Consider the following 24598-nt stretch of genomic DNA (forward strand, 5'->3'; position numbering starts at 1 on the left):
TGGGAGATATATACCCCGTATGCAGGTGCTGCTGGAATGTTGCTATTTAGAAATGGAAAGTTCACAATTGGAAAGCTGAAATCATCTCTATTGTCGTAAAGTTTTGTTTTAAAATTTAACCGACCCTCATTGTCAATTTCTAGATGTAAGTCAAGATATGAGGCCGACTTAACTGTATCTGTAGTATCCTTTATCTCTAGTTTGATGGGATAGATGCGTTCCACATAGTCACCAAATTTTGAATTATTTAGTGAAGGAACATCATCTATATAGCGGAAAGTAGAGTTAAAGGATATCGCTAACTTCTTATCTTTCTTCCTAGGAAGTTCCTGCATGAAGTCAGCCTCATAATAATAAAGAAACAAGTCGGCAAGTAGAGGGGCACAATTTGTTCCCATTGGAATGCCGAGTCTGTTGAAAACACGTCCTCCGAACGAAACAAATATGTTGTCAATTAAGAAATCAACCATCTTGATAATATCAGTTTCAGATAATTTTTTGTTTTGTTTGAATCAGAGTGATGATTTATATCTCCCTAAGACAAGATACTTGTATCTACGTTGGCCATTCGTTTTTATGAAGCAAAGCAATACCAACTCTTTCAATTTGTCTTTTAGTTTGGAATGTGAAATACTTGTGTAAAGAGTAGAAAAGTCAAATGCTTTAATACTATTACAAGATGAAAGAGAGTTAGATTGTATGTACTCCAAAAGATCTTTGGAATTTTAAAGTAACTACATCTGATTCACGCCACTTCTAGAATAGGCAGTTTCACAATAAATTTGAATCCCGTTTTTGATTGCTGATAACAATAGATGTTACTAATCTAGAAAGAGGTTTCGTGGAGCACTTGGAAGACCTGGCAATTTACCGTTGTTTGTAAAGACACTTATGTAGTTTAGGTATCAAATACAGTAATGGAAGATCCAGTCCTTCATCTTTGGTTGAAATTCCAAAGGAACAACGAACAGACCTATGATTATCCAGGATTTCCCCTTTGGTAAGTGTCGTGAGGTTATATGTTGAGTTTCCAAATAAATTGTCAATATCTAATTCGTCAGTGATCAAGCAGTTAATGTAATGAGTTTTACACACAAAAACGATGTTGTTTGGGGCTTTATCTGCGAGAACAACAACATATTTGTCATGGAGGTAGGATAAGTGTTTTGCAACATTTAAGTCTTTTAAGTAGCGATATACCAACTTCACCTGCATATTCATGCATGCATATGCCTTTTTGTTTGTCTTTGATAGTCTTTGTTCTAAACGTGGTTAAGGTTGACTGATGTACCCTTATTTATGACGACATTTTTACCTATTCTGTCAGTTTGTTTTGTTCCTACATTGTTGTCAATATGATTAAATTTTAGGCGACTTTTATACAAGTGAGAAGTTAAGCTAGCTATAAAACCAGTTTTAATCATTTTATACATAAGAAAATGCCTCTACCAAGTCAGGAATATGACAGTTGTTTGATGATATTGATCTTTTGAGTTTGCTATTTGATTACGTAGGGACTTTGCGTTTTGAATTTTATTCTGCATTCGGTAGTTTCGCTCATTATGGAGTTAATCCGATTTCCTCTGTTTTTGTTTGTTACCTTGGGTTATCCATTTTTTTTATATAGATGAGACCATTGATTTTCTCGTTTGAATGATTTTACACTAGTACTTTGTTAGGCCCTTTATACTTGCTGTTCGGTGTGAGCCTAGGCTCCGTGTTGAAGACCGAACATTGACCTATAATGGATTACTTTTATTAATTGTTAATTGGATTGAGAGTTGTCTCATTGGAATTGCAGCACATCTCCCAATATCTATATACCCCTCATACAGCCCGCTAACATAAATGAGGTATACAAGTAGCTTGTGAGAATTTGTACACAAATTTAATATACAAACAATTAAATCATGTAAACCTAGAAACCACATGTATCAACAATTACATGTTTTAAATATCACATTTTACAATCTTCACAATTTCATTCACAAAGTATTTTATGAACCAAAATATAACCTTTCTTAAAATAATCAAATCATTGCGCACACAAATTTTTATTTATAACCTGGAAAAGTACTGATATGGGAGAAGACTTTATAAGTCATTTTAACTAAATTGTTTTTCATCCCTTTTGCATATTTAGGCAAATAATTCGTTCAGTCATTCTTTTATTCTTTACCGATTGTTGATGCTAGATAGTAGTTAAAGCTAAAGATAAACACGTTCGGGTGAATAAGGACTAGTCTTGTGGCGTGCTCTAAATATGAAAGTAAGTAGAGTCTAATAGTTTAAGCCCTAGCATTTCGACGGACGTGTCCAAAGTAAATTTTCCAATGGGTCAAAAGTGTAATCGATATTACACTGCAATATAAATGCAAACATAAAAAAAACTTCCATTTTATTGTGGTTTCATAACTTTAATGTTTTTCTTCGTGGCCATTCACTGTAAAGCCATACGATGTACATATGAAATGATGAAAGTTATATGCCAATTGTATATGTTCATAATAATGAAACATCGTTTGTATTGTTTCTATATTTGAATGCATTTTTTTAAACGAAGATTCAAAATTATTAAGAAATACTTGCCACAGATTCGGTATATTTTTTTCGCATGCGTAAATAATATATTAACCAGCTCGATAATAACAATAGCACTTTTTAACAGAGATGAAAATACAGGAACAAACAAAGGTCTTTATCCTTGTTTTTGATACATAAATAAACCCAACATAGATAACAGGATTGAGATTTTGTATCTGCACCAGACGGGCGCATAAGCAACTGAAAATTTGCTGGGATATTAATATCTACATTTATCATTGGTACCTTTTTTCTATAAAAATAAGAAAAATTAACAAGGATCTTAGAAGATTTGAAGAAATATGCTGTGAAACGTAATGTATCAAAATTATGAAAGAGAAAGGAAGCTGAGAGCAGGCAAACGTTTTAATGGCACTACTTGGATAAAACAATGTCACTACACGGATAAAACAATATAGCTACATGTTCATGTATAAATCCAGAGGATTCCGATTAAAAAGTACAAATGTAAAAACACAAGAGCAGCGATTATCCTTAATTACAAACTTTGGTAATCAAGGATATCTATTATGACATAAAAATGTAATAGCTTTATATATAATATGTTTATGAATAATTGGTTAATTATATGAACAGCAATGACAAAAAAATCGTATAAAACGTTTTGAAATAAAAATCTGAAGATTATATTTTATATGTTGTATACAATACCCGTGATAAACAGCTGTTCATGTGAGATATAAAATAATATGTCCAAAAAGAGATTCAAAGGTGAATTATTCAAAAAGTTATTATATCATTTTATTTTTATAAATATAGAATGACTGTATTGGAATTTGACTATTTTTATCTCACTAGCACACATATGAGACAAGAACACAGTATGTTATTGAAGGTCTAGTAAATGCAACTAGTTTGAAAATGCTGACATGGTAAGTTACTTGAATATAAAGCACATACATTCTTAAACTAAAACTATCAATATATAAAAGACCAACTACTAGTATACAGCAAAACCTAATGTTATGGATGCACTACATTTAAAGATCAGTCGTTTGGTATCTAATCTCTCTATAACGAATTGATCGAGTTGAATACTAAAAGTCACTTAGGTTAACCATCGATGTCCCATTTCTAATGGCACCTGCGTATTTAGAGCCCCTATATAGTAATGGAAATAATAGGTGTTACGTTGAGTGTTTTTGAACATTTGATATACATGTTGACAACTGTAACATCAACTCGTATACCAAACTAACAGTATTACTCAAATAACCCTTATAAAATATATCAAATAACATTTCTATATGGAAACACTGTTAAAAATAATAATCTTACTCCAGGTAAAAGTGTAAATGCAATGTACGTTGGACCTAAGTTAAATTATCAAAAAGGTTTTGGGCAGAAAACATGTTTCTTCGAATCCATTTAACCATGTATAGTTACTAATCAATTGTTTTGCAATATACCATACCAAAAATTTATAACTGGCACCATACAAAGACATTATGAAAATTACATTGTATATATAGTTAACATATAAAAATATAAACACACCGCATGGTTAATTTAATTAAAAAATATAACATACAAAAATATTTCAAAAGTTGGAAAAAAATACACGTCACAAAAAGACTAATAACTAAAATGTTCTGTTGTAAAATAAATTAAAAAACAATTGCATTTAAGGCTTAATATACATTGCTAGCAAACCATGTGTCAATTTCTGACTATGTGAAACATATCACTCACTCGATCACAAAAACACTTTTGCAAATAGTCTTATAGTCTTGGTAATCATCCGAATCATACTTCTTTTGTCATGATTACTAATTACTGAATTCAATCATACAACCTGAAAGGAAACAATATGATATCATTAATAACAAGTACATAGATTACTTTTACCATCCTATTTGTGAAATAAAATGTTTGGGATTGAGCATTCATGTTGAAAATTAAATCAGAAAAACACCTGGAACACACATAATTAATAAAGTTATTTTCAATTTGTAATGTAATATATGAGTCACAGATTGTCATGGTTAAAACACATCTTCTTCCTTGCATGTTATACATGACCAATAAAATTGTGGAAACGGCCATGTGCTTTAAAAATTGTCTCAGTAAGAAATTGTTAAATGGGCTTGACATTTTGATTAATTTTAAATGTAAAGTATATCCAGTGTTAAACTTTGTTATAGTCTTGTTTTATATTATGTTGATTTTCTTACTAGGTATTAGTTGCTGTTTGCAATTTATTTTTTTGGAAACGTTTCAAGACTCGTCTGTGGTTATACTATTCTGGTCAATGATCAGCGTTCAAGGACACATAAAAACAACATATGGTGTTTATTAGTATTCTGTTTGTTTTGCTTAATTTTAATATATAATACTTTACAATTATAATTACTTATAAGCAACATGCCATTCATTCCGATAAAATATATGGGCATAATATAACAATAAGGAGATGAAGTGTGGTTGCAATTGAGGTAACTATCAACCAAAGTTTAAATAAACTGGAAGTGAACAATTAAAGGCAACTGTACTGAATGTAAACTGCGTTAGTTATGTATTCTATATTCATGCACATATCATCACTCGTGCATTATATATATTTCCATTAAAAGTCTACATAAATGGAATTACTAGTATGAGACACATTGATGATGCGCGTAGTGTTTATGTTACAATCACAGAAAGGTTATTGACAATCAGAAAGTAATGCGATCAAATAATGAAAGTAAAAGTAAGCGTACATGCAGATCTAATAAAACATTTTACCTCATGCTAAGCGGTCGAAGGGTCCGTTAATGCTTCTTGTAGCTGAAATTACACGAATGATGCATCTAAACAACTAACATGCATTGTACCTTCATACAAAGTAATGTTAATTATTTAGTAGACATGGTAGAGGATGAATAAACATAAATTAACAAATGCATTTAGTAAGAAGTTAGATGAAATTATCTGTAGTTAATTTGCACCAGAGTATAAACATATTCGACGTACTATTTTGAGAAGTATTTAACTTTAACTGTTACAATACAAAACACCAGTCTAGGAAAGTTTGATCAGCAAATGTATACAAGTTAACAAAAAAAAATGCAGTTCTTATCTTAGTTTTAAATTGTTATAAGGGAAACAATTTGTCGTGTTGCCCAATCATGCAAAGAATTGAGGAATTTGAATATTTCAGTTAATATTTTCGATGTCAATTTAGAACATATAAACTGATAGCAATGCGCAAAAAAAATGCAAATGAAAAATTTTGTTGCGCAAAAATGCAGAACATCATTAAATCTAAAAAGATAAGTAATGCAGTTCCTATAATCGTTTTGAAAAGGATTAAGGAAATTAACTTTGTTATGCAGAATCTACAACATTACTAAAACTAACCATCCATGCAACTATATTTATGAATTTATATTTTCTAACCAGATTATTACCCGATGTATTTCATGCTTGTTAAAACGACTTTTTGGTAAAAAAAAAACAACGAATGCAGTCAAAAATGTCATACAATATATATCATGAAAAAGTACTATTTTCAGTAGGATTTCTAACAAAAGCAATACTTTGCTGTCAATTTATTATCTTTCAGCATGAAGTGCACATGTTGTGCCAATGTATTCAAACTCTAATAGAAAACAAATATTATCTTATGTAGGTATATATTTGTATAACTCTGTATTTTTCGTGGGATCGTTTGAAATCACAATGAAACAAACATCAAAACATACAAACAAAGTCAACATTAATGAAAGGAAATCGCACAAATACTCCGACCGAAAATTCATTACATTTGTCAGATACTTGAACCAGAAAGCGAAGAAAACAAAAGAGAATCTCTATTTTGGTCCTTAACTATAATTTCCATATTGATTGTCCTCGGAGTTCAGTATTTGTGTGATTGTACTTTTTTCTCTCTATGTTTCTTTAAATCATATATAGGTTTCTGGCGTATTTTTATAGTGATAAAGATTATAACACAATGTTGACTGATGTATCTCTTTTTTGGACATTTTACTTATCATGTTCGTTTGTTTTGTTAACACACATCGTTTTTCAATATTATGGAGTTGCCTGGTACTGTCATACAAGTGAGCGGTTTAGCTATCTATAAAACCAGGTTTAATACAGTTAAGCTATCTATAAAACCAGGTTTCATCCAGTTATGCTATCTATAAAACCAGGTTTAACCCAACATATTCTACATATAAGTAAATGCCTATACAAAGTGAGGAATATGAAAGTTGTCATTCATTTCTTTTTATGTGTTTGAGCTTTTGATTTTGACATTTGATTAGAGACTTTCCGTTTTGAATTTTCCTCAGAGCTCGTTTTTTTTGTTATTTCACTTTTCTCTAAAATAAAATGTAATATGATTATTGTATGTTGTTCTATTCAATTTATAAACCAACAACCCAACTCAAGTTAAAATACTTGTTTACAAAATGTCCTGTACCAAGTCAGGAAAATGGCTTGTGATATTATAGTTAGTTGTTTCTGTGTGTGTTACATTTCAATGTTGTGTTTCTGTTGTGTCGTAATTTTCCTCTTATATTTGATGAGTTTCCCTCAGTATTAATTTATAACCTGGATTTGTTTTTTTCAGTCGATTTATGAATTTCGAACAGCGGTATACTACTGTTGCCTTTACTTACAGCATCATCCCTTTGTCTCATTAATGACCATATACCACTTTTTTGTTGTTGTAATGACTTCATTCCCATATGCTATATCTTAACGATGCCTCTAATGTTAATTTCGAATTTATGGTATGCAATCAAAAACATGGTTGTATTTGCATTCAGGTATCGCAGATCAAATTTATTTGTTCATAGTGTGTTAATTTACGTTTTTTTTATTTAGTAAAGTATCCAATTGATATTTAATCGTGTGGTTTTCTATGTTGTGGTGTTATACTATTGTTTCATAAAAGGAAGAAGGTTTGGTATGTACCATCAAAACGTTTAATCCCGCTGCAAATGTTTGCACCTGTCCTAAGTCAGAAATCTGATGTACAGTAGTTGTCGTTTGTTAATGTAATTTATACGTATTTGGACCAACTTTTTGGAATTATGGATCCTCAATTCTCTTCAACTTTGTACTTATTTGGCTTTATAAATGTTTTGATATGAGCGTCACTGATGAGTATTATGTAGACGAAACGCGCGTCTGGCGTACTAAATTATAATCCTGGTACTTTTGATAACTATTTACACCACTGGGTCGATGCCACTGCTGGTGGACGTTTCTTCCCCGAGGGTATCACCAGCCCAGTAGTCAACACTTCGGTGTTGACATGAATATCAATAATGTGGTCATTTTTATAATTTTCCTGTTTATAAAACTTTGAATTGTACGAAAAACTAAGGATTTTCTAACCCCAGGTAGATTACCTTAGCCGTATTTGGAACAACTTTTTGGAATTTTGGATCCTCAATGCTCCTCAACTTTGTACTTGTTTGGCTTTATAAATATTTTGATATGAGCGTCACTGATGAGTCTTATGTAGACGAAACACGCGTCTGGCGTACTAAATTATAATCTTGGTACTTTTGATAACTATTATACGTGTTTCTCGTTTCTCGTTTTTTTTTATATATAGATTAGACCGTTAGTTTTCCCATTTGAATGGTTTTACACTAGTAATTTTTGGGGCCCTTTATAGTTTGTTGTTCGGTGTGAGCCAAGGCTCCGCGTTAGTTAAAGGTCGTACATTGACCTATAATGATTTACTTTTATAAATTGTTATTTGGATGGGGAGCTGTCTCATCGGCACTCATACCAAATCTTCTTATATCCGTTGTAAACATGTATCCCTATTTGATTAGGGACTTTCCTTTTTGAATTTTCTTCGGAGTTCAGTATTTTTGTGATTTTACTTGATACCAATATTAAGTACTGGTCTTATGAATGAACCTGTAGTAAAAATGAATTAAATGCATTATACACGTTTTAAACATTTCTGAGACTATATGAAACATTGAATGACGATAACAAAACAATCACATAATGAATTTTGTGAGAATTACCTGTCCATTTTCCTGATCTCTGTATCTGTTATGGTCTTCTTTTAACTGGACGTCTATTGTTATTACACGTAGTTCTCTAAAACAGCTCACAAAGGTTATGACAAAGGCCATGATTGACAGGGCTAGGAGCCATTCGGTTACTGTTGATAACAAGAATACGCCTCTTAATTTGTCCTGGAAATAATTGAAAGACGTTATATCTAGAGTCTCACAAACCAAGTTTATTTGACTATTAAAGCGCATGTAGCTTAAACGCATGTAACTTAAACGCAATACTAAATATTGATTGTTGGGTATCACAATGTAACATTTGTAACCACTTACAATGTAAAATACAATAACTTGATTCAGGAACAATCCCAATGAAATTAAACACCAACACATCAAATGCAAATCATACTTATCGATTGAGGTGGTGTTCTCTATCTTTAATTTCTCGTGACATTTGTACATTGAAATATACCCAGAGAAAAGGGAAATAATAGTCTGCCTTCAGTTTGTTAACTAACCTAAAAAATATATCTCTTCATTTATTAGATCATTTAGAGTTTACAGAGTAAAATCTGCTTAAACATAGAAAGAAGTTTTCAACATATTTTCAGAAATATTAGAACAATAACGTGTAATACGTACCCATTTTGTGTACTCCGGATGTGCCTTCCGCTGCATTTTATAATATGTTTTTGAAAAAGAAACTGAATTGAAAGTTAAGGTCATTATCGATTAGTGGTGAGCAGTGACAACAGCTTAATGATTTAGGAACGGACATGTATACATGTCTGCAAGCATATAAAACAATATTTTTATATAGTATGTCTTGGTTTTCAGAATCGTGCGGTCGGACAATCATTATTTTTAAGTAGTCGAAAAGGCATTGATTTTAAGTGAAACATTTTAAGCATACATCGTGAAGGAACACATACAACATCAACACACACACACACAATACATGATAAAACTATTAAATTTGGAATAAGGAGAATTTACGAACCTTACGATGTATCATGTTTTTTTTTTTTTATATTAACCATTTTGAAATTGTTGAGAGTAATCTAGTATTTTCTCAACAAATGTGACTTTGCGATCGTTCTGTTAACCTCTTCAAATTCCCGAGGGGATGGCCGAGTGGTCTAAGTAGTTACTACTGTAATCACTAGCCAGACAAGACTGGGGTTGTGAGTTCGAACCCCGCTCGTGTGAGTGCAATATTCATTGACAAGAATGTCAGTTTTCCTATCGAAGGTTGGCGGTTTTCTCCGGGCACTCCGGCTTCCTCCACCAATAAAAACTTGCCGCCACGAGATAGCCTAAATGCAGTGCTTAAAAGTGGCGTTAAAACACCAAAAATCAAAAATCAAATCAAATTTCCGGATTTCAAATATTAAATTTGTGTTTTTAAATTAATCTAGAGTTTAATCTAGAACCATAAATATTAAGGATACACAGCAAAAAAATAATACACGTGGCAATGGAATTAATAATTTGCCACACAAACTCCCATCTAGCTCTCTGTAGCTTAAATGTGATAGCTGTCTGCAACCAAAGGTATGCCACTGCCAGTGTAAAACAAAGGAAGGCACCTGTATAATGAGGTGGCTTCATGGTATCCACCTGCAAAATAACAAAAATACATCACCTTAAAACTTGTTTAGCAATTGCACATTTATTAAAGAATTATATTCTAAAAAATCATGTTTTTAGGGTTTCACTTTGTGAATTCAGCTGTTTCTCAAGCCACTCTAAATTACTAGTTTGAGAACCTGTTACAACTGTTTTGAGGATTTGAGAAATAACATAAATTCTACAAGTTTCCACATCTTATAAAGAACAAGCACAAAATGTAATTCAGAACAATAACTAAATGTATATTATATTGCCTGAAATACTTTTTCCTTATAAGTCATTTTTTCGAATATTTCTGAATTGGCTTTAATGAAAAAGTTTATATATCAACCCATCACAGATTCCATATCACATAAGGTGTTGTTTATGTATACACCTTAGCATATTTATTTAATCGAAACAGTAGTAAGCGCTTACCTGAAAGCATGCTACCAATAACAGACCTAACGATGACAATAAAGCTAGAACAAGTCCAGCAGTATTTGCTCTCTGCCAGTGTTTAGTAAAACTTGCTCGGTTTCTTGTCATTTTTTCTCTAATAAACAGGAATCTCATTTCAGCATTTGCTGCCACTGAAAATTAGAATTCGAACTGAAGATAAAAGAGGGACGAAAGATACCAAAGGGACAGTCAAACTCATAAATCTAAAACAAACTGGCAACGCCATGGCTAAAAATGAAAAAGACAAACAAAAAAACAGCACACATGACACAACATAGTGATTGTTATGCACACTGGTTCATATCAGTTATACAGGTTATGTTATTACAACGTGGTCAAAAGTAAGTTGAGTTATATACAACACCAAATGTGTTTTCCCTGGTTGTTTAAGAATCTATGAAACGTTATAAACATCGTTCGTTAAAGTTATTAGGTTCTATAAGGAATTGAAGCGTAGGTCAAGTAAACTAAAACAAATGCCGAAATTTAATATATAACTTTCAATCAAAATTATTACTACTAGTAGTTAACTGTTTGATTCAATTTAAAATTCCACTTCAAAATCGATTTTACAAACTTACACATAATAGCTGACACAGCAACACAGAACGTAAATATACCACTCTCTGGTTCTTCTATACCAGTATAACTAAAACACAAAATAAAAAGATTGTTTATACACATGAATTTTGAAAAGGATGAGGGCATTCATTGCATTCTTTGTAAATGATTGTAAATGCCTCATATTCTGCATCATATTTATGATATGTAATTAATATTCTTCAAATTATAAGTCTTATTAAGGTGGTACCTAACACTTTCATTAAAATCAATTTGGCTCGTTTAATTTTCATAAAATTTTGACAAAGTATTTACTTTGGCCCTTTGACAAAAATATAAAAATTTCAAAAAATTTGAACCAACCATTTTATCAGAAAAATTACACTGGTTATATAGCAGTTTGACAAACACTAATTTTGATCATTGAGAAGCTTAATATTCTCTTAACAACGTAACGTAGTGTTCAGCTGATTTTACAAGGTTATCTCCCTGTAGTGTTAGGTACCACCTTAACGGGTGATTACCGATTCAGTAGAAAAAAATCAGTGTATGTATGTTCATGTTTTGATTATTTGTGTCTGGTATATTACTTAATTAGTGTAATTGATTGCTTGTTTGTTGCTTTACGTCTAGTTGCAAATATTTCATGAATATTCAAGACGACAAAAATTAACAATAAATTTAAAGATCATCATGAAATAGAGGTCGTCAGGGATAAAGGTCGGAGAAATTTTTATTATCACTGGAACATAAGGGTATATTGGATAATAACAATGATGCATTGCAACAGCCCACATACGAACCCTCCCTTTATCCTGTGTTGGGAACCCCCTTTTCAAAATGGCTGGATCCGACCCTGGACCGTCCACATTCTGATCGGTTGTGGCTGCGAATTTTTACAATCCGCACAACCAAGATGTTTATTGCGGGTCGGAAGAAGACCAAGAGTGACAATAAGTTTTTACCTCACTCACCGTTAGCGTTATAATCTGCAGGAGAAGTAAAATAACATAATATTTCGGAACAAAATTCATCCTTACCAGTGACCAATGGATAAACTCATCATAGATACCAGGCTTAAAAATTGTGTACACCAGACGAGTATGCAAAAGACGCCTTATTGACGCTCGAATGGAGCAAGTTAAAAGAAGTGAATGTAAACAGCATAGAGGACCCTAAATTCCACATTGGTTTTTTTTCAAAATAATACGAAAGCAATCTATTAGCGTGTTAGAAAATCTTTAGAATTTCGAAAAATTCAAAGTTTTACAAACAGCAAATATTCATTATGCCCATATCAATGATAATTCATACCAACACAGAAGTGCTGACTACTAACTAGAGTCGTGTCTTATTCATACCTAATATATGGAAAATCTGGAAATGTGTGATTCTGTGCAACAGCTAGCCCATATCTGTGAGAGAGAAAAAATATTGACTATATATATTCAAATGGCAAATAGAAATTATTGATAAATAGTAATTTAAGTTTTTTCAATATTTTCGAAGAGCATAAGGAAATTTGAAATGATATAAAAGTTTTATGAGGCGTTTATAACCTGATAACAATAGATCCGTCTTTATAAGTATAGACATACTTAAAATAAAACGGAAACAATAAATTAAAATTAATTACAATTACGTCTGCATCTAGTATACGTATTAGATCATAAAACTATAATCATTCGTGGATGTTCTATGAATCACATGTAAACTTGACAAAATATTTCATGGTATATATTGAAGTAATAACGATAAATATAGAAATTAAAACAAAATCAAGTATCTACTACTGCTTTATGATTTAAAAAAGACAATAATTGAAAATCAAACTTTACAATTTTCTGCGTCATATATATTTGTTTATTTATACGTTATAATAACTCTCATAGTTTAAAGGGGGACTTTCCGACTTTTTGTAGTAAAACAACTGCATCCGTCTTCCTGCATGAAATGTTCAACACTAAAATATTTACTTGTATTGTGTTTTCTTTTTGAAACTATATAGAGTTAATTTTTAATTTCCTTTACTTATCTCGTTACCAACCTATCTTCATATATATAATAAAAAAATAAATTAAAAACATTTTCCACATGGTTATATCATATTTTATTATTTATAGCGGTCGTACATGTATGTATTTAAAATGAGAATGAGTTCAGCTACATTGTCATGCATTTTCTACCGAAAAAGAGGGTATGTCTCTCATATGAAAGTACACGCAGACGATGTCGAAAATATCCATGGGCGAAAATTCAGAGGTACATTGTATAAAGCAATGGGTCATACATTTTCAATTTCAAATATAGTATGGTGTCTGTTTATACAATGCACCACTCTTTACGTACAACTGATGTTTATATATATATATATATGATGGTCCTTTCTTCGTCTGTTGAGATTTTTATTGACACGACTTAAATAATCACTTTTTAATTTATTTGAAAAAAAAGGTGTCTAAGATTTTATAACGGAAAATATTTAAATGGGTTATAATTAAGGAATTATCTCCCTCAGGCAAAGCTCTGATTGCTTGCCCGGCTTTGGTTATACTTTTTTTGTCCTTTTTGGGTTATAGCTCTTCAATCTGTTAATACACGTTGGATTTTAAAATATTTTGGCCTAGAACATCACTGAGATACATGTATTGGTGGACAAATCTTCGATACTGTAAATTCAGAAATTATTGCGTGCATTTATTATTGCGATTTTGTCATTTTAAACTTGAATGTGATTTTAATTTTAACGTGTGATTTTGTGAAAAATCTTATTTAATTCATATAAAATATTTCAAAATGAGTGTTAAAATTATTGCGTTTACAACTCTTTCGCATTTATCGCAATAATAAAAACCTCGCATTAATTTAATATTTTATGAATCTACAGATTGAATGGGATGGGTTTTTTTAACCAAGCTGCACCCCAGTACCCAAAATTGTATGTTATTCCCCCCTCCCCTTTGTATATACAAATGTAGTTTAATATACTTACGTAGTTGCGAATGATAACCAAATCCACACATTTGTTACTATAGGTAAAATCCAGATCCATCTTCCCAAACACCAACTCGCAGCGAAAAACATATTTAGAACTAAAATTTATCGTCTTTAAAACACTGAAAAATATAAAATACTGCACCTGAATAAACTCAGAAGTAAAACTTATATATCGTCTTGGAACACTGTAATATACATAATACTGCACCTGAATAAACTGAAAAGTAAAACTTATCGTCTTTGGAACACTGAAATATATATATAAAAAATGCACCTGAATAAACGCAGAAGTGAAACTAATCAAAATAATGCATACAAATTATTTTACGTAATAAATATTCTGTCTTAACGGAAATGAACTGACATGAACGTTCAATGGGTTATTAACGCAAGTGTTTTGCTTTACTTCTTTCAAGGAAATAAACAATTTGTGGGTTAAGTGGACTTTCAAATCAATAAAAATGTGTAGTTTAGAACTAGTGTAACTCGTTTAAATATCTGAATGTATTGTGATGGAGAAAGATCAGGGGGAAATGTAGGATTTAATAATGTCCCCCATGATGTCCAATGGACACATTTTCAATTTAGCAAAAAAAAACTGTCCATGGACAACATTTTATTAACTTATTAAATGTGTCCTGGACACAATTTCCTATGAAAATATGTCCTCAGGTATGAAAAAGTGTCCATGAACATGGACATTATCCACTACCATAATATTGTCCAGGGGGACATTTTTTCACAGGACATTGTGTCCGCCAGCATGGCCAGGGCATTTTTTTATATAATTAAATGATATCCATTGCCTTGTTATTACTGGCCGCATTTTAACTTTTAATTGCGAATTTTAATTAATTGTTACATTGACATAGAGTTGTCTCATTAGCACTCATACCATCCTTATCTTCATATTTACAAAAATGTATAATATACTCAAACTCAAATAGTAACAGATACTGTACAGTATTATTTTCCTTGAAGGACACAATTTAATGACATTTACTACAAAAATGTGTTCTGTAGATGGACCATATTTCATAACTGTTGCTGTAAAATGCTGTCCACTTAGGAGACAATATTTCATGGCAATGGACATTATGTATTTTGAATTGCCTTCTTCTCTGACATAATAAATATAGTAAAGTCCTTCAGATTTAATTTTACACTTCCTTCTTATTGTTATTCTTTCATTGTCATTACCATTTGCTGGAAATTTCTTAGAACTTAAATTTCCATCCATTATTTGTTGGTTTACATAAATGTATATCAATCAATTTCGCATCAATCCTTCATATTTTAATTAAAATTCAAGTATAATAAAACTTTTTAATGACCTTAGTATTACTCCTTTGGAGGACACAATTTAATAGCAACTATTATGAAAATTTGTCCTGCGGGTGGACACTATTTTTTTATCTTTTGCAGTAAAATCTGTCTATTTGAGGGACACTATTCCCTGGCAATGGACATTATTAATACCAAAATTCTATGAAAAACTGTCCTCATGGACACTTTTTCACAGGACACTTTTATGTCTTACAAAAATTTCCATATGGCGCCTCTTGGAATAAATTGCAAGGTGTTAAATATGTTTATTTCATACAATGAATAGATGCCAAATCGAACTCTTAACTACAACAAGTCAATTTGACAGATGATGTTATTTTGTACATTCATGAATAGCATGCTGCAATATACATGTTACATGTATATGTCAAGATTGTATACTAGATCTGTTAACATTCTCTCCAATCGTGCGACAACATAACGACAGACGTGTTCCGTCGCAACACCTAACATCATGATTTTAATAAATATGCACAGTAACACCGCATAGAATTTAACCCTGATTCTGTGCATGTGATCTTGCAATGTTTCCACCGCCTAGCTCATACCAAGCGGCCAACAAGGCAGTATGACTTTTTCGTTGTTTTAATTTCTTTACATTTGTCGTTTTGGGGTATTTTTACAGCTGACTATTTATGCGAAATGGGTTTTGCTCATTGTTGAAAGCCGTATTGTGACCCATGATAGTTGTTATTTCTGTGTCATTTTGTCTCTTGTAGAGAATTTTCTCATTAACAAACAAATGATACTACATCGTCTTATTTTCATATTATAAGTGTAATGTAACCTTGCAATTCTAAAATTTATTAAAGAGCTTTTCTAAGATCAACTTTTCCACCACTGCTTCCCTTTGTTCTATATATCTGGATACTTTTATTGTATAACAATTTAAATGGACATAGGCGGATCCATTGTGGACTGCCCCCCTTTTTAGTGCGAAAAATATGGTTGATCATATAAGAAATCACTGAAGCATGACCAGAGCGCCTCCCCTTTATAAAAAATTCTGGATCCCCCACTGATGAGGAATTTCTGCTAGTTTATATATTTAATGATTTGCCCTCCTTTTTATTCCTTTTGTGTAGATAATAAACCAGAGAAGATATCTAGGGTCAACAGATGGTCTTATACCATAGACATGCATGGAAGTGTCTATAATTTATGTCTAACGCTAAACAGTTCTGTAATGAACAGACCGATAACAAAAATAGATCTGTGGTATATGCAAAATGAGTCAGCAAACTTGCAACACGACGAAAGAGAAAGTGACGACATACTTATTCGTCATATGATCAAGATAAAATAAGGTCAAATGATCCACTTGTGGTTTTCGATATTAAACAACAGTTAAAAATCAGTCATTAATAGTCAGATAAGGTTTGACATTTTCCTCTAAATTTGTTTTTCTTTGTGATCGTTTATTTTGGAATTCGAAATAAAAATACGGTTTCTTATTGATTCAAAATGCTAGAAAATGCAGTATTTTGCTACAAGGCCCTTAAACCATCTACACTGAATTTTGATTTATTGTAAAAACTGTTGTCAGGTCAATAACGATGGCATAATTAAAACATACGGTTTCCTACCGATTTCATATCGGCAAATCTTAATCCACCTTGATTATATATAATATTCCAAAATGCCAGAAAATGCATCAGTTTGCTACAAGGCTAAGCAGTAATATCCTATAACCATCTACGCTCAATTTTGACTTATCATGCTTATTGCTAAAATCATAAGCTTAAAAAAATGTGTATTGCACATCTCGATCAATGACGAAACAGTGATTAATCATGTTAATGAGAGCATCCAGAGGGCTTGTAAATAAACAGCCGATTACTGTACTGATCATGTATAGTAGTAGATTTAGGTAAAAAGTACAAGAGACAAAACTGTACTAATACGTTTTCTATTAATTGTTCTTGAATTCTAATTGAAATAAAAAGAAATGGGATAGCAAAAATATGAATCAAAACATATATATTATGGAGCCTTTTTGTATAATCTAGGCTTAACTATGGTACCATCATCGGTACAGGTACATCATTCGTAAATATAATCAACACGCAGACATCTTATACATTTAGGTTTTCAAATCTAATCTTTTATGGTAATATTCTTTACAAAGCACAAACGATGTCGGCATTCACCTCAAAAAGCTAACCAAACCTTTCAATAGACTTATTCAAAAGGGATATAGTTACTATACTAGGGTCGTCAAGTTGATTACCTATTCCTATTTCTTATTTGTTACCTATTCGTTACGTATTCCTTATTCGTTACTTATTCCTCATTCTTATACCTTTGTTATAGTCTTGTATGTTTATTAATTCATTTATATGTTTTAAAGTTAAGTATGACGTGTACACATTTTTGTTTAGGGGCCAGCTGAAGATCGCCTCTGGGTGCGGGGTTTTCGCGCTGTGTTGAAGACCATTGGTGGCCTCCGACCGTTTTCTGCTCTTTGGTCGGGTTTTTGTAACAGTAAACCTTAAAGAGAAGGGTACTTAAACTTTGACAACATCTTTCAACACTGCTGATTTAGCCATCTTTAAACAGTTATCAAAGATCCAATTTTTAGAACTCATAGACTCCCTAAAACTATACTGTCACATGCCAACTGTCATGACTGTATACATGATTCTGGGAACTTTAAGTGAACATTTTTTTAGTTATTCGACTGTGCTGCTTACTGCTTAACACTAGAGCTAAATATTACTTTATTAAATGTGATTTGCTCATTGTTGAAGTGTAAGACATAATAGTGTCCTGTGAAAAAGTGTCCATGAGGACAGTTTTTCATAGAATTTTGGTTTTTAATAATGTTCATTGCCATGGAATAGTGTCCCTCAAATAAAGAGATTTTACTGCAAAAGATATAAAATAGTGTCCACCCATAGGACAAATTTTCTTGGTAGTTGCTATTAAATTGTGTCCTCCAAGGGAAGTAATACTAAGGTCATTAAAAAGTTTTATTATACTTGAATTTTAATTAAAATATGAAGGATTGGTTTGAAATTGATTGATATACAAATGTAAACCAACAAATAATGGATGGAAGTAAATATAGAGAAATTTAAGTTCTAAGAATTTCCAGCAAATGGTAATAACAACGAAAGAATAACAATAAGAAGGAAGTATAAAATCAAATCTGAAGGACTTTACTATATTTATTATGTCAGAGAAGAAGGCAATTCAAAATAAATAATGTCCATTGCCAAGAAATATTGTCTCCTAAGTGGACAGCATTTTACAGCAATAGTTATTAAATATGGTACATCTACAGAACACGTTTGTGAAGTAAATGTCATTAAATTGTGTCCTTCAAGGAAAATAATACTGTACAGCATCTGTTACTATTTGAGTTTGAGTATATAATTATACATTTTTGTAAATATGAAGATAAGGATGGTATGAGTGCCAATGAGACAACTCTATGTCAATGTAACAATTAATTAAAATTCACAATTAAAAGTTAAAATGCGGCCAGTAATAACAAGGCAATGGATATCATTTAATCATATAAAAAAATGTCCACCTGGACAATATTATGGTAGTGGGTAAGGTCTATGTTCATGGACACTTTTTCATACCTGAGGACATATTTTCATAGGAAATTGTGTCCAGGACACATTTAAATAAGTAAATATTGTCCATGGACAGTTTTTACTATGAAAATGTGTCCAGTGGACATTTTGTCATGGGGGACATTATTAAATCCTACAGAAGGCCATACGATGACCTGTAATTGTTCACATCTTTGTCCTTTAGTCTTTATGGATATTTTTCGCAATGACAATCATATCACATTATATCTCCTTAATTCCAAAGCACAGAGAAAAATGAACATAACAAACTAAATGGTGTGCAAAAAACACGATCAGAGAATAAAGGACAGAATATTAAAGAATACAGAAATACATGACCCCATCTAGACCCTTGGTGTTTCACTCAGGGGTCACAGACCGGACTGAGATGAAACCTAGTACAATGAACTTACATACATGTACACATAATTAGCTCTAATTCGGTTTTATTAAAGGGGCACTAGCTGTCATGGTCACCGATTTGACTCAAATTCTCATGTTTGATTTATAACAATGTAAAACATTTATCCAAACTATCAAAAGTCTAAAATAAACAGTTTAAAGAACATGGGGTAGATAATATATAGGTTCGTTTCGTGTGTATTTTAGTCGGGACGCAATCTAATTAACTATCGATTTGACCTCAGATGACCATATAAGCGATGTAAACATAAATAAAGATATGAATAGATTAAACCAACACGTGCATTTGGATTTTTATAGGTCTGTTTGATTTGATTTTATAGATCAAAAATAGATGTTTTTCATAGTTTTTAACCGTATAAGAATGATTTTATGTGCATCGAATTAGTAATCAAATGATTTACCGTAGTTTCACTTTCATTGTTGACATTCTTTTTCTCTAAATAACCAGTACACGTACAATGCATGCGTTGTCAATCTCTAGCTAGGGATTAAATTGAAGTTCACATGAATACGGATTTAAAGAGGTCGACTCATTCACTTGCAAGTGAATTACTAATTATCAATGTTTCTTAGCGTAATTTGACAAAATTGAACCTTTTTTGGCTGCAAAAAGCGAATTGTTATTTCACTATTTCACTTTCATTATTGCTTGAACAGAAAAAAATCAAACTTTAGATTTTTTTATATATCTCGTAGCTTGTGTCCCTTTAAAGTCATAAGAAACGAGTGACCGGTGAAAAATAACGTTCTTCCAATTCTTGAACCAATGCATACAAACATCATAAACTTAGTCTCCTGTTCAAGAATTTTTCATTTTTTTTTTTTTTCGCATTAATTTCGTATAATCGTCAATTTTTTTTTTCAATCGGTCAGTGTTGTTGTGAAAATATGGCAGGTAATTAAAGTTCGTGTTTTGAAGCCGAAGTTTAACGATTGTCACCTGTTTGTCAACAATTAACAAAAAGTCAACAAAAAAGCATGGAAATTGAGCACGTGTTTAACATGTAAATTCAGATAATAGTTTATTTTAAAGACATCCATGCGTATTGCGATCACCGGAGTTTTACGAGATGGGTCACACTGAGGTCACTTTGCATACGGAAAATATGTCGGGGGAATTGCTTCCTGGAAGGAAGCAATTAAAATAAAGTAAACTTCTTCTAAATATGAATAAATTAAAGAATTTTCTTCAGAAAAAAGTATATATACATAAGTTTTATAATGTAAACTATCCATTGAGTTATAAAAAACACATGCATTATTTTTTTTTAATTTGAGGTTTCTTATAACTTTAAAGAATGTCACTTTGTTCATTGTTGGGGATTATATTACATTAAGTTTTTACAAAATTGCAGTTTGGAGCTTTTTTTAAACTGCGTGTTCGCAGGTATGAAAATCGGCTTACACTCTCTGAAATTATAACCGAGAATTTTTGATGTAGTAAATTTTAGTAAAGATTGAAATATTTTTTCAGTGTGAAAAAATTCTAGAGACAATCGGCATGCACCTTTCGTATCTTTTCTAGACCGTCTAGATTGACATATTGTGTAGATGTTCCAGACCGTATGAGTATTTGGACCGTACGCGTACGGTCTGGACCGTATGCGTACTTTTTCAAAATACACATACGGTCGGACCGTACGCGTACGGTCGGACCGTACGCGTACGGTCCAACTAATAATAAGAAGATGGTCAAATTTATCAGATACAAATGTAAATAACAGATAAAAAAATCTTATATCTCAAATTAATATAAAAAGTTCAATTGATATTGAAATGAAAACTTAATATTCTAACTTTTTAAAAAGGTCACGCTAGTTTAATCTGTTAATCTCCTGTAATTAGCATGTCAGTAAATAATTAAAGGCCAGTATGCTCATTGAAATTGAGGTTAACGGATGTAAACAAAACGTACAAGGACAATTGGTTTATAATATTTGTGAACTTTAAAAAAAAAATGCATATGCTAAGGAACATGAATGGACCGCAAACATGTAAATGTAAATTAATAAAAAACATAATATTCCTTGTGGTAGTTAGTGTCAACTGGAGCGAGAGTACAAAAATGGGATTCAAATAGAATTAAACAAACATTTAATTTCAATTGTACGCTTATTCACTTACCAATCTGATGTAAAAATAGCATCTTGGAGAACTAAAGCTACAAATTTTTGGTTATTGTTTTTTTTTTAATTTAAGCCATATGATACCAAAACATGTAAGGTCAGCTGTACCGTACGAGTATACTCATACGGTCCGACCGTACGCGTATGGTCGGACCGTACGAGTATACGTATACGGTCCGGACCGTACGCGTACGGTCCAAATACTCGTATGGTCTGGAACATAGACACTAAGGTTTGTCTTACTGTTGAAGACAGTATTTTGACCTGTGAAATTCGATAAAAATATGTGAAAATTTTAATATCTTTTACTGAAGGGTATTTCGCTGAATAATTAAGCAATATAATGTTAAGGATTTGTGTAAAATGAATGACGCATCTTTTAAGTCAATCATTCAAGCTCTCTGGTATTTAATAAAATAGATGTCGAAAGGTGTTTGCGTCGTTCGTCTACTTTCTTGCACATTCCTTAATTCCTTAATGAGTTTTATAAAGAAGGACTACTGAAATGTAAATTTGCTCTCATTTATAGAAAACTACAAAAACCGAAAGGGAAACCACCGTGCCTTAAAAAAATCCTCCATGACCTACAATATCCTCTTTAATTAATGTACGTTATCTATAATAATTCATGATGTTATGGATTGAGTTTAAGAATTGAAGTACCCCTTCCCCTCCAGATCCTCATTCCTGGTATTTATAATTAGAGAAACCATCAAATTAGAAGGCAGAGGCGGATTTAGTGGGGCGCAGGGGGCCCGGTCCCCCCTTTTTCAGAAAAAAAATTGGTTGGTTATATAGGGAATCACTAAAGCGTGAAGGAATCGGCCCCCCCTTTTTAGGCAGTCAGTGGGCCCCTCGTATGAAAATTTCTAGATCCGCCACTGGAAGATACAATACATTTTGGCATTCCACTTGCTGCTTTACGCCTTAAATATGTGTCTCGATAAGCCGTATAATTACTTCGTACTGGTTCTTTTAAATTATAGTCGCCGTCAGCTGAAATTCGTAGCGGTTATCGGTAAAAATAATCTAAACTATCAATCGCGTTCACTCAAGATATAGTTTTTCATATTCCATTCATAAATCGCATAAAGAAAAACCACTACTGACCTACCTTTAAGTGATCACACTGTAATAATCCTGACCTTCACATTTTCCAGAATATTTTCCATTGTAATTCCGCCATCTTCGTTTCTATGAGGATCATTTGTTTACATATGACATTCGTCACTGTACGCAGATTCCTGAAATGTTCCTTTCATTGATGTGATAAGGTTTCCCGCGCTTTATGCAAATTTTATGAAATTGAACTCCACGGAAACACTTCCGGTAAAAACAATGGCTGATTCCACCATTCAAAATCGTCTATGAAAAAGTGAAGGTCAGGATTATTACAGTGTGATCACTTAAAAGGTAGGTCAGTAGTGGTTTTTCTTTATGCGATTTATGAATGGAATGTGAAAAACTATATCTCGAGTGAACGCGATTGATAGTTTAGATTATTTTTACCGATAACCGCTACGAAATTCAGCTGACGGCGACTATAAAAAAAAAGCTCAAGAACGTAAATTTACATAAATGTATAAATACATGTACTAGTATATAATTATATCCATCATGTATACATAAGTTTAGAAGTCGTATTACCAGTAAACAGAAAGTAGAAATAATGATGCTAATATATATTTATATACACCAAAAATATCTACAAATTTTCAAACATGATTTAGAAGTATCTATACACACATTATGTACTATGTGATAATTTATACATATACCAATACTTACAGATCAATAAAAAGTATAAAGGACAAATGCTTCCCTCAGTCAATATTGTTTTCCATAATACTGAAACCGGAAGACAAATTAATATTTGCCATAATCCAAAGTAATTATCATAATAAATCGTGGGGCGCTAAGAGGAATATAAACAAGATAACGAAATAATTGTAAAATGCTATAATGTAACGCGTACGTAACATAGGAATGCAGTGCGTGGTCATCCATAAACAAATATTTCGTTAATCATTGTATACGCGTTGTTTATTTTATCATGTTTATCGATTTGCACTTTAGAACAAGAGATCAGACTTGGCGAAATGGCGATCTATCGCTGTTCATCTATATTTTCTCATATATAAAAAACGTAAATAAAAATATAAAAATACTGTTATTTCTTACCTGTGTGATTTAACGTAATAACATGTGGAAATGTAACATCTATGTCAAAATTGTTGTGTATGCATTGTCCTCAGGTAAAATGACCTGATTAGTAAAGCAAGTGTGGGAAGTTTTATAAATGGATCAAAACTTCATTCATACCAAATTCGCCGATTAGAACCATGAATCATTGTATTCTGCACAAATATTAATTTTCACTGTTATCAATGTGTGATTGTAAATTATAGACCCACCTGTAAATTTTAGGGTTTTAATACAAGTATTCATATAGGAGATACGTATCAAGATTTTTTAAATTCCTAAATATATATATAGTAATATTCAAAAATAAGAACTGAATGTATGATATAATGAAAACATAATTTTACCTGTATCCTATGCACATGTCTTTTGGAAGTAATTGGCATATCTTTTGGTTCTTTTTTTACTTTTATTTTGTGAATAAAAACTGAATGTATAATGTGTTAAACTGAAAATTGTAATTTATTTAATCAACACATTAATTTTATTAGTTTCAGTTACTTTAGAATTACATGTACCACTAAATATCAAACAAATGTAATGGAGTTTTTCTATTTATTAATCATTTCCCCAAAATTGAGCTATCATGATTGATATGTCCGTTTTATTTTTTATATCGGATATATGACAATTTTTAGAAAATATCACTGCTTTTGGCGTATATTTAAAACAAAATACTAAAACTTTTAACTTCAACAAG

General features: G+C 31.7%; 1 protein-coding gene across 5 annotated transcripts; it reads right to left on the minus strand.

Moving 5' to 3' along the window:
* Positions 1–1866: 1866 nt before the first annotated feature.
* On the minus strand, positions 1867–24030 carry LOC143083215 (DNA damage-regulated autophagy modulator protein 1-like). 5 transcript variants are annotated; one of them, XM_076259464.1, is made up of 10 exons: positions 23878–24030; positions 14206–14329; positions 12575–12628; positions 11234–11301; positions 10629–10783; positions 10031–10199; positions 9222–9283; positions 8589–8762; positions 5332–5373; positions 1867–4399 (listed from the first exon to the last, which is right to left on the minus strand). In XM_076259464.1, exons 2-9 carry the CDS (start codon positions 14295–14297, stop codon positions 5338–5340), a joined length of 810 nt encoding a protein of 269 aa, XP_076115579.1. In that variant the 5' UTR covers positions 14298–14329; positions 23878–24030; the 3' UTR covers positions 1867–4399; positions 5332–5337. The 5 variants fall into 5 exon arrangements, with proteins under 5 accessions (XP_076115579.1, XP_076115580.1, XP_076115582.1 ...); XM_076259465.1 differs by lacking the exon at positions 23878–24030 and adding an exon at positions 23485–23633; XM_076259467.1 differs by lacking the exon at positions 23878–24030 and adding an exon at positions 19972–19993.
* Between the last annotated feature and the right edge of the window lie 568 nt (positions 24031–24598).

Source organism: Mytilus galloprovincialis, chromosome 7 (assembly GCF_965363235.1).
Source record: "Mytilus galloprovincialis chromosome 7, xbMytGall1.hap1.1, whole genome shotgun sequence".
Taxonomy (NCBI): Eukaryota; Metazoa; Mollusca; class Bivalvia; order Mytilida; family Mytilidae; genus Mytilus; species Mytilus galloprovincialis.